The sequence below is a fragment of the Trachypithecus francoisi genome, unplaced genomic scaffold (genome assembly GCF_009764315.1).
Source record: "Trachypithecus francoisi isolate TF-2019V2 unplaced genomic scaffold, Tfra_2.0 Lachesis_group0, whole genome shotgun sequence".
Lineage (NCBI taxonomy): Eukaryota > Metazoa > Chordata > Mammalia > Primates > Cercopithecidae > Trachypithecus > Trachypithecus francoisi.
Window position 1 is genome coordinate 155,141,328 of NW_022681453.1, and position 11,544 is coordinate 155,152,871.

At 54.4% G+C, this 11,544-nt stretch overlaps 2 protein-coding genes across 2 annotated transcripts; one reads left to right on the top strand and one right to left on the bottom strand.

Annotated features, from left to right (window-relative positions):
- Positions 1 to 5,143: 5,143 nt before the first annotated feature.
- Positions 5,144 to 8,459, bottom strand: LOC117077609 (FOXL2 neighbor protein-like). Its single transcript, XM_033201302.1, has 3 exons — positions 8,249 to 8,459; positions 6,039 to 6,158; positions 5,144 to 5,415 (listed from the first exon to the last, which is right to left on the bottom strand). Exons 1-3 carry the CDS (start codon positions 8,346 to 8,348, stop codon positions 5,162 to 5,164), a joined length of 474 nt encoding a protein of 157 aa, XP_033057193.1. The 5' UTR covers positions 8,349 to 8,459; the 3' UTR covers positions 5,144 to 5,161.
- A 119-nt stretch (positions 8,460 to 8,578) lies between these two features.
- FOXL2 (forkhead box L2) lies at positions 8,579 to 11,487 on the top strand. The gene has a single exon (XM_033201312.1). The coding sequence runs from the start codon at positions 8,989 to 8,991 to the stop codon at positions 10,117 to 10,119; it is 1,131 nt and encodes a 376-aa protein (XP_033057203.1). The 5' UTR covers positions 8,579 to 8,988; the 3' UTR covers positions 10,120 to 11,487.
- The last annotated feature ends 57 nt before the right edge of the window (positions 11,488 to 11,544 follow it).

Here is an 11,544-nt window from a genome sequence, read left to right on the forward strand (position 1 = left end):
GTTCCCAGCACCCGCATGAGGAGGTCCCTTCCTGTTCAGACATGCTACCAGTCCCTGGTCCTCAGGAGTACCGCCTCCAAGCAAATGGAGGGACAAGAGCTTCCTGGGACAGGGAACATTGGGATCCTGGACTGTCCCCACCCAAAGCTCCCAAATCCTGACTACTGCTTCCCCGACAAAAACCTGCTTGTACCACCACAACAGCCTGTCAGCAATTACCCCCAATTATAAACCCAGAGCCCAGCAAGACCTCAATTAGTCTAGAAAGGGGCCTGAGGAGGGGCCACCTGCAAAGCATAGAAAACCCACATATGGCCTCTACCCACAGAATAGCAACACTCCTCTCAGTCAAGCTTAGGGGCTTGGAGACTTGGAGATTTGGTAACCCATGGTCCCAAGGAGGAGGCTGCTGGTTCTCCCTCCCATGGTGACTATTCCATGCAGGGCCTAGTCAAGCACTGTGCCTAGAGGGGCAGTTCCCCAGACTTCCTGCTCTCTCCCTGCTCAGACCACACACATCCTTCCTACTCACCATGTTCCAGGGCAAAGAGCAACATCTCTCGACAAACCTTGCAGAGGGATGCCTTAGGCATCAGCCTCTGAAGCCCACCATGGGCTTGGCTCAGCATGCTGGGAGGAGGACCAAATTCCCATCTCTTTCCAGGGAAAGAAAGGCTCTGAATTATCCTCTGCAGCATCCAGAAACAGGCTGGTCCCTAGTCCAATCTTCTGCAAATTCCCTGAGAGGGACCCCATTAGGTTATTAAGCCCGGGACTTGGCAAGCTCTGAAGTCTTCACTAAATTGGCCCCCATCCTCTCCTTCTTCACAGTGAGTGTGTGGCTGTGGGAGAGAAACTGTGTGCATATGTGTGTGTACATAGATCTCAAATCTAGGTGTGAGAAGGTATGCAGAGAGGACCACAGGTTGATAGGAAATGAGTCTCTTAGCTGGCAGCTGGATTTGGTCGGATGGAAGGGAGAACTTCCTGACCTCACAGGAAAAAACAGAGGTACATGTATGGAAGTGAAATTCAGAGCCCACAGTCAAGTGGTCACTTATCAGCTGGGGGCCTTTGGCAAGTTACTCATTCTCTCTGAGCCTCAGGTTCCTCAAGTGTAAAATGGGAATAGTACCAATCCCTTAGGTTTCTCATAAAAACAAAATGAGATAATGCATGTAATGTTCCTGGCACAAAATAAGTGCTTAATAAAGGATAGCTATTTTTTTGGCCAGGTGTGGCGGCTCACGCCTGTAATCCCAGCATTTTGGGAGGCTGAGATGGGAGGACTGTCTGAAGGAGTTAAAGACCAGCCTGGGCAACACGGCGAAACCCCATCTCTACAAAAAATACATAAATTAGTTGGGTGTGACCTGTAGTCCCAGCTACTCAGGAGGCTGAGCCCAGGAGGTCAAGGCTGCAGTGCGCCATGATCACGCCATTGCACTCCAGCCTGGGTGACAGAGTGAGACCTTGTACAACAAAAAACAAAAAAGCTGTTTTTTCCATTTATAGTAATAGTAATAATAAGTGCAGGTAAACAGTGGTTTTTAGAGAATGCTATCTATAAGGAAAAGGCCCTGTTAAAGTATGTTTGTCTATCTGTGTACCACTGTATTTGGTTTTATCACTTTGGAAACTGTTTGGCAGTATCTACTGAAACTAAATATATGCCCACTCTTACAATTCACTTAAGAGTAGTAAAATGCCCTTCACAAAAAGACATGTACAACAATGTGGGCAGCAGCTTTATTTATGATATCCAAAAACTGGAAACAAATGTCCCTCAACACATGGATGGATAAGCAAATACTAGAATATTACACAGCAATAAAAAGAAATAAATGTCTAACACATGCAACAAGACCAGTGAATATTAAAATTACACTGTGCAGAAAAAATTAGACATAAAGGCATATATGCTATATGCTCCATTTATATGAGGCTCAAGGCAGGCAAAGGTTATTTATGGTGATAGAAATCCAAATATGGGTTCCCTTTTGAGGCAATATTGATTGGAAAAAGATATGAAGGAACCTTATGAGGTGCCAAAAATGCTCCATATCTTGATCCAGGTGGTGGTTACATACTGCATTATATGTCATAATACATCAAGCTGTATATTGTTTACCATCTGTAAGTTATACTGCATACAAAAATATGGAACAAGCCTAAATGCCCATCAACCAATGAGGGGATAAAGAAAATGTGATATATATACACCATGGAATACTACTCAGCCATAAAAAGTAACAAAATAATGGCATTCACAGCAGCCTGGATGGAGTTGGAAACCATTGTACTAAGTGAAGTAACTCAAGTATGGAAAACCAAATATCCTCTGTTCTCACTTATAAGTGAGAGTTAAGCTATGAAGACGCAAAGGCATAAGAATGACATAATGGACCGGGCGCAGTGGCTCACGCCTGTAATCCCAACACTTTGGGAGGCCAAGATGGGCAGATCACTTGAGGTTAGGAGTTCAAGACCGGCCTGGCCAACACGGTGAAACTCCATCTCTACTAAAAATACAAAAATTAGCTGGGCATGGTGGTGCATGCCTGTAGTCCCAGCTACACAGGAGGCTGAGGCAGGAGAATCACTTGAACTCAGTAGGCTGCCGTGAGCCAAGTTCACGCCACTGCACTCCAGCCTGGGCAACAGAGTGAGACTCTGTCACAAAAAGAAAAAAAAAATGATATAATGGGGACTCGGTGGGGAAGGGTAGGAGGGGGGTGAGGGATAAAAGATTACACACTGGGTATTGTGTACAATGCTCAGGTGACAAGTGCACCAAAATCTCAGAAATTACCACTAAAGAACTTATCCACATAACCAAAAACCACCTGTTCCCCCAAAACTATTGAAATAAAAACTAAAAAACTGATCAGGCATGGTGGCTTACACCTGTAATCCCAACACTTTGGGAAGCTGAAGCAGGCAAATTACCCTGAGCTCAGGAGTTCAAGACCAGTCTGGCCCATATGGCAAAACCCTGTCTCTACCAAAAATACCAAAAAAAAAAAAAAAAATTAGCTGACTGTGTTGGCTCAAAACCATAGTCCCAGCTACTTGGGAGGCTGAGGCTGAGGTGGGAGGATCACTTGAGCCTGGGAGGTGGAGACTGCAGTAAGCCGAGATTGCACCACTGCATTCCAGCTTGGGCAGCAGAGTGAGACCCTGTCTCAAAAAAAAAAAAAAGTGTTTAATAAGTTATGCTGCGTACACACACACACACACACACACACACACACCTATCTTGGCATGAGGAAAATCTCCAAATGTAGAACAGTAATACAAAACTCAGCCCTTCTCCCTCCCTTCCTCTGGACTTTGTGCCAGCTAGGCATCTAAAACTGCCTTCCTGTATGGCAGTTGCCTATCGTCTTTAGGCAGTGCCCACTTTGTGGGAGAAAATTGAGCCAGGAATGAGGACCAAGGGGGAAGGGCTCTCTCTGGCATCCCCTCATGGGTTAGCATGGGGGTGGAGACTACAGGCCTTACCTTGCAAGCCAGCTGCCCTGAGTGCAGAGACCTGTTTCCAGTAGTCTAGTTTGAATGTTTCAGACAGGTCCTCACCCTGATTGGGGACTAGGGAGGTGTCCCTGTCCTTGCCTAAGGTTCAGCACCATGGTCATGCAGCTATAATGAGCAAGTAACCCCAAATGGCAGAGAACTCTCAGATCCTGAGCTGGCTCTCAATGGTCAAACCACTCTTCCTCAGCTACAGTCCCTTTCTTGAAAATTCTAACTTCATTATAAGGAAAGTGGCATTTCCCAATTCTGACCAGTGGAACCATTTTCTAATTCTATTAAAAAGCATTAAGCCCATCCTGGTGGGAAGCACTGAGTGAGGAGTAGAGGGCAGAGTCTGCCCATCAGCGCTTACAGTCTGGGTGTGGAGAGCGGCAACAAGGCAACTTTTAAGAGCACATCATGTTCCCAAGCAAGTCTGAGGCCTACTGGCAAGGCACTCACTGTTCAGAGCTGAACAAAATGGCTTTGGGCCAGAGATGTCATGAGGGATATCAGAGGATGCTTGTCAGCAGCTCCCACCACCCTAGAATCTGCCTCTGAGAGCATCCCAGGGGTCTTTGGAGGGAGGAGGGCCTGACTTGGCCCAGGACCCAGCCCCTTCTGCCTTTTTCCCAGTTGGCCTCCACCATGAAAAAGGCCTAAAACTGCCCTGCATTCTGCCTGATTGACGGTGAGGCACATACTCCTTGGGACAAAATGGTGTTGGTGGATTCATACTCCCACATCAGCAAGGAAAAGAGGAGCCAGAGCTCTGGTCTACTGCCTCTCAGTCCTTCCTGGGGGAGAAAGAGGGGAGCTCAATGAGACACTTAACAACAGGAAACAGCTCTCATGTGTGAGTTCTTCCCAGAGTAGGAGGTCGCTTCTCTTTCCTCTTTCTCAGTATCTCTCTCTCTCCATTCCCCTGTTCTCTCCCAAGCACATAACTGACTTTGCTAATCCCAGCCAGGCAGACTAATACCCACTGGCTTCAGACTTGGTGCTATGTGGGTGTCTGCTGCTGCAGCTTGCTGGTGGGAGCAGCAAGCTCAGCAGAGTTGCCAGACAGAGATGAAGCCTGTGTGAGTGGCCTGTGCATGTTAAAGTGTATCTGGAATGTGCTCAGTACCTGAGCTTCTCTGTGGTCTGCGCAGCAATCCCACCATGAAAACACCCAGGTGGCAGCCCAGTCACCCCAATCACAGGCCAAGGACATCAGAGAATCCACAGGCTTCTAGGAGTCAGGCTTGCAAACACGGAGCCCAGAGGTCCTTCTGTGCCGTGAGATGGGAAGGTGAGCAGAGTGCGGAAAAAACTCAGGGTCTGCACAATGGCTTGACATGTTTTCCACCGACATGTGCAGGATCTGAATTAGTATGTGTAGCTGGTGAGTGTGAGAGAAATAGGCGGGGAAGGAGAACTAGAGAGGATTTGGAGTTGACCGAGAGAGAGGGAGAGAGAAGTGGATGGAGTAACGTGACCTAAGTGGAGGGACACCGGGTCCCTGAGGTGTGGGTGCAAAGGGAGGTGTGAGGTGCCAGGAGGGAGTGAGTGCTGACAGTTGTTGAGGAGTGCAGTGTATGCGGATGTACTAATAGCCACAATGAAGCTTCCCTTTGCTGGCGAAGCACTGCAGAGGCCATCCCTACAAGCAGAGGGTTGCAGCAGGCTCTATTCTCTCCCGCTCAGGAATGGGAGGCCGGCGGGTGTTTCGGGGTCCCGCTAGGAAAGGGGACCGCGGGACCTGGTTCAGGCAGCCGGCGTCGGCGCGGGACGAGCTGAACGGTTCTAGCGAAGCGCTGCCTGCCTCAGAGCAGCCGCGACGCTCCCCTAGTAGAGCTGGGCCGCCGGGAGCCAGAGGCGAGGGCCGCTTCTGCCGCTGTTGCAGGATTCCCGGCCCTGGGGAGAAAAGCGTCTCCATCAGAGCCGAGCATATTGCTCGCGCCGGCTGTCGGGACCTCCGAGGCGCGGGGCCAGACTGCGAGGAGGCGCGGGAGCTGAGGCTGCGCTCGGTCGGCGGTTCACTGGAACCGTATCCGCTGGCGGCGCTCCGGTGGGACCGCGGTCAGGAGGCGCCGGTGGCTGCTGAATTGCAGCTGCGGGACCCTGGAAAACTGGGGCAAAGAGGCAGTGAGCTTTGCCCAGCCGACCACCCTGGCCTCTGGAGGTGAGCGCCGCCCCAAGGTCACTAAACCGGGGCCCTGCGTCGCCCCAGTGCCGCGGGGAGAAAAGGAACCGGCCCGGGCGTCCACAAAACCTAAGCACAGTATGCCCTGTTCAGAGAGGATCCCGACCCCACCAGCAACCAGCCTGCCTCCGAAGGCTGAGAAGTAAATCAAGGCGTCCCGCACCGTTTCCTGGAGCGCCCGCTTCACCCACCTCTGGCTGGGCTAGCAAGGAGAGGATTCTACTCTCTTCCTAGGCTCCTCTATCTCCAGCTCAAAGCCCCTGCTTTTCCGCAGAGGCCTGGAGGGGACCTGAAGGTAATCATTCTGCCAGGCTTCCCGCCCGCATTTTCTTGCCTGTTTTCTGAGCCTTCGAATGCCGGACAGCCATGTGAAGGCACATCTTGGGAAGACAGATTCCAGTCCTTCCCAGGGTGCACGCATCAGGCATCCTCTTCTGCACCAGGGCTGGGGGTTCTGTTCCTCTAGGGGACAGTCAGAAATCAATATTTTCAGAGCAGAACTCCTTTCTACTCTGAAAATCCTTTAGAGGAACTCCTTCATTTGCCTCCAATCCCAATAAACACACAAACACACACATGCGCGCACACACACACATACACACACAGGCTCCTTAAAGGCTGAAAAGGGAGCCGAGTATGGAATTCAGGGAAGTGATGACACACACAACAATGCTGTTACACCTGGCTGCTGCAGGGCTGAGCAGCGGAAATGCCTGTGAGAAGAAGAAAGAAAGAGAGAGAGAGGCAGAGAGCCAGCCTGGGTGGTCAGAAAAAAAAAAAAAAGAAAAGAAAAAAGAGAGAGAGAGAAAAGGAGAGAGGAGCCCCCACCAGGATAGGGCCAGACCCAGCTGTTTTTCCCTCTGCCCAGGCCCTGGCTGGGGGAGGATAGGCACTAGGCCAATCTGCAGCAGCCCCAAATCTGACTCACTACTCCCACCCAAAGCCTGGGCAAGGATGGGGGTAAGGAAGAAGAAAAACATCTGCACTCCTGCTCAGAAAGCAGCAGCAGGGATTCTGCAGAAGTGCTGCTTCCCCCATGTGTATTGGGTGCAGTGGGAGACCGCCCATAAAAAAAACCAAGCTACTTTGTGGATAGCCTTGCTCCCTCTCATCCTTGTGACTAGGCAAGGGCTGCCCTGCTGACCTCTCTGGTGTCATCTTCAAGATGCTGAATTCCAAAGAGCCCCAACACCCTTGTCCTCCCTCCCTTTCATCTCAGAATGCAGATCAGAGGCCTGCGTGAGCAGCAGACAACACTTGTAGATGGCCTGTGGATGCTGGAACCACAGGCCACTGAAGGCTCCTTGGGCTTCCGGAGAACTCTCAGAGTCTAAGCAGCCTGGGAGGAAGAGGCAGTGACAGGCATTGAGCCAGCCACTCCAGACATGCCAATCACAAACGCACACCTACACGATATCCATTCAGTCCACCTTCCTCCGTAAGGCAGCCTTGCCCCACTTGCCCCACTCCTCAGTACCAAGGAGTTTGGGGTTTGAGGATTCAAAACACTGGCCATCTCTCTCATACTTTATAACTGCAGACTTTTTGTTAAGGCCAAGTTAAAAGGCACTGTTAAGGAGCATACTGTTAAAAGGCACACCTGATTTTCCCTGAAACAATCTCTGTACATGCTGATATAACTGGATTCCCATCAGAATTCTGCTTAAGGTGGGTGACAACTAACTCCTGATCCTCTGGAGAAAGATCAGAACAAATGTCTCATCAGGAGAGAGATTTGAACAAGTCCCTCCCTCAGCCTGATGTTTTTCTTCCCAGTCTGTGGCAAAATACATGCACTGGGAGGGAAAGAGGCATCGAAGAATTGTGAAAGAAAGGAAGAAAGGGGGGAAGGAAAGAAGAAAGGAGAAAAAAGAGAAGACGCTATATCCACCAGCTACATTTACTCTGATACTTGATGAACATATTATGTAACTATCAGTATAAGTGTGTTTTACCTTGTAAATACAAATCTCACACCTTGTACATGTGCATACCTGTGTTTCTGAGCAGCATACATGCACCTGGTATCTCACCCATCTCAAGGACAGTTCTTCTCCATGACTTCCATATGTGACCCCTGTGCACACACATACACAGTCCCGCAAAGTCCCGGCAACATCCCCGGCTGTATTAGCGCAATAGCTGAGGGGCATCTACTTGGTGCTGTTAAAGCACACATCCAACCTTCACTCCAACCCCATAGGATTAGTACAGGGATTCCAAGGAGGAGCCTTGTTCCTAGATCCACTGGCAACGCAGGGAGAGGCAGAGGTTATTCAGGCGGTGCCCCTGTACGACTATTCCCAGAGATCCTCTCCCCAGCCCCATTCCAGACGAGTTACTCTGAGAGCGACAGGGACAGGCCAGTCCGAGGTTTCTTCGTACAGTCACACGCGTTTCTGTGCTCATTTTCCCAAAGCCTCAGAGCAGCTCTCCCCCCTCTCCCCGTCCGGCCCTCTCGCCGTCTCGCCCCTCCCCAGCCCCGAGCTAGTTCAGCCTCAAGACAGCAGCAAACGGCAGAGCAAAGGAGTCGTTTTCTTTCACCTGAAAGCTGCGAGGAGGCTTGGAGTGCCTCTTCTCGCTGGGGCCCGAGCTTCCTGGGCTTTGGCCGGGTGCGGGTGGACCCCACCGGGGTCCTCGTCATCTCCCAGCCCAGCCCTCAGAGCGAGTACCGGCAGATTTCAAGGGCGCGTGAGCCTGGCTGTCGGCTGGGCCCCGGAGGCTCGCCGGGCGGGGGCAGGCCGGTCCAGGCTGTGCGGGGCGTTTACAAAAAGTGACTTGGAGATGAACTCGCCCGTGCGCGGCTGGCCGCCCCGCTATAGGGGCGAAGGCGCCTGACGCAAGCGGAACTCGGTGGAGCCCATACGAATCAGAACAGAGCAAGGCTCCTGGCGCACTAGGGACTCCAGGAGGCAGCTCTGCCAGAGACGCGGGTCGTGCTTCGGGAAACCGGGGGGCGGGGGGAGGGGAAGAGAGCAGAAAAGAAAACCCACCAAGGCGGGGACTGGCCTGGGCGGGGAGGGGCGGCGAGGCCGGAGCCCCTCTCTGTTGGGCGGACTCCCCATGGCCAGAGGCTGAGCTCCACTCCCGCCGGCCGCTCCCTAGGGGAAGGGGAAGGAGAGGGGAGAGCAGCGAGAGGCCTCCAGCAAGCAAACGCGGGCAGCATCCGCAGTCTCCAGAAGTTTGAGACTCGGCCGTAAGCGGACTTGTGCGCCCCAACTCTGCCGCACCAGCGCTTGGAACGGAGAGTAGAGGCGGCCCGGCCGCGGCGCGCCGGCTTTGTCATGATGGCCAGCTACCCAGAGCCCGAGGACGCGGCGGGGGCCCTGCTGGCCCCAGAGACCGGCCGCACAGTCAAGGAGCCAGAAGCGCCGCCGCCGAGCCCAGGCAAGGGCGGAGGGGGTGGCGGCGGGACAGCCCCGGAGAAGCCGGACCCGGCGCAGAAGCCCCCGTACTCGTACGTGGCGCTCATCGCCATGGCGATCCGCGAGAGCGCGGAGAAGAGGCTCACGCTGTCCGGCATCTACCAGTACATCATCGCCAAGTTCCCGTTCTACGAGAAGAACAAGAAGGGCTGGCAAAATAGCATCCGCCACAACCTCAGCCTCAACGAGTGCTTCATCAAGGTGCCGCGGGAGGGCGGCGGCGAGCGCAAGGGCAACTACTGGACGCTGGACCCGGCCTGCGAAGACATGTTCGAGAAGGGCAACTACCGGCGCCGCCGCCGCATGAAGCGGCCCTTCCGGCCGCCACCCGCGCACTTCCAGCCCGGCAAGGGGCTCTTCGGGGCCGGAGGCGCTGCAGGCGGGTGCGGCGTGGCTGGCGCCGGGACCGACGGCTACGGCTACCTGGCGCCCCCCAAGTACCTACAGTCCGGCTTCCTCAACAACTCGTGGCCGCTACCGCAGCCTCCCTCACCCATGCCCTATGCCTCCTGCCAGATGGCGGCGGCCGCAGCGGCTGCAGCAGCGGCGGCTGCGGCCGCGGGCCCCGGCAGCCCCGGCGCGGCCGCTGTGGTCAAGGGGCTGGCGGGCCCGGCCGCCTCGTACGGGCCCTACACACGCGTGCAGAGCATGGCGCTGCCCCCCGGCGTAGTGAACTCGTACAACGGCCTGGGAGGCCCGCCGGGCGCACCCCCGCCTCCACCGCACCCCCACCCGCATCCGCACGCACACCATCTGCACGCGGCCGCCGCGCCGCCGCCTGCCCCACCGCACCACGGGGCCGCCGCACCGCCCCCGGGCCAGCTCAGCCCTGCCAGCCCAGCCACCGCCGCGCCCCCGGCGCCCGCGCCCACCAGTGCGCCCGGCCTACAGTTCGCTTGCGCCCGGCAGCCCGAGCTCGCCATGATGCATTGCTCTTACTGGGACCACGACAGCAAGACCGGCGCGCTGCATTCGCGCCTGGATCTCTGAGAGCCCACCGCATGCCGGTGCAGACGGATGCGAGGATGCAGGGACGCGCGACGCCGGCCCTGGTCGCAGCCGACGCCGCCGCCGCCAGCCGGACCTCACACCCTCTGGCCCGCCTCTGGATCCAGCGCCCGGGGTCCCTCTGTGCTTTTCCGCTCTCCTCAGCTCCTCTTTGTTACCTCTGCTTGTCCTGTGCTCACCTCCCTGACCTCTATGCCCTTCTTGCACTCCCCTGGCCTGAAGCCGCCTCTCTGCGCCCTTTTTACTGGGCTCGTCTCTTTCCGGAACCCCAGCGTCTCCTGCCCAAGTTGACCGCGGAAAGGGCCCGGGGCCCGAGGTGCGACCGGGCGTCGGCGGCGCAGACCTCTCGGCCTTCTCTCACAGGTCGGTGCGCTCGCGCTCGGCGTTCCCCGCCCGACTGCCGTGCAGTCCATGGCTAGACGCGCCGGACAGGACTGGCGGCGGGACCCACGCTGCCTGAGAAAGGGACAGACCAACACGTGTGTTTGCTCCGCGAACCCTCTTGAAGCTGTTCAGAAGCCGCTTGCCGCGGGGTTCACTGGGTGGGGCGGGGGTTGGGACCCAGCGGGAGCCGGGACAGCCTGGCTCCGCGGCCTGTACTCGGTTTACACCGCGAGCCGGCGCGGAGGGAGGCCGCGTTTCCTCCGCTGTCAGTGCCGTCGCTTCGGGCACCTCCGGGCCCCGGCGGCTGGCTAATGTTTTGTTTAAAAGATCGGTGGAGCTTTTTAAGAGAATATTTAAAAAAAAAAAAAAAAGTAAGGAGATAAAACATTCATCGGGCAACCGGGGAAGTATTGTGGCCTTGGAGCTTGCTAAATCCAAACATGAAAATCAAAAGCTTTAGTATTCCTCATCTTCTCTTCTGGAAGATTTGCGTTAAGAGTTCCTGTCGGGCCTTCAAAAAGCTGTGTTCAGAGGTAGGAGAATATATCCAGTAAATATGGTTTCGTCTACCAATTGGGGAAGTTTCACCCTCTCCCTATCTGAAGAAAAAAAATCAAAAACAAATGTCCCCGGATCTTCCGATGCAAGTCCTGGATGCAGGGAGATCACTGCCTGCCTGGCCCACGCTGCAGGGACGGCTCGTCCTCCCTGCTTTTTGTTTTTCAAACGTCCTGCTTCTCCCACCTTGGGAAGGAGAAATGTGAAACCCGGCAGCGGCCGACCTAGGTGGTCTTGTGGCCCGGAGCCGGCCCGGCCCAAAAACCATAGACCTGGTTGTACTGTAACTTGTTTGGGGGACCAAATTTTCTAGAGAGAACTAGAGCACTTTTGTTGTGTTTTTGTTTTGTTTTGTTTTTGTTTTTTGCCCTGTCGATTCCCGAATAAATTTTTTGTTCTTTCTTTTAACACGGACTTCTTTATTTCCGTCCCGCTTAAGTTCAGCAGCTAGTTAAAAGAGGGAGA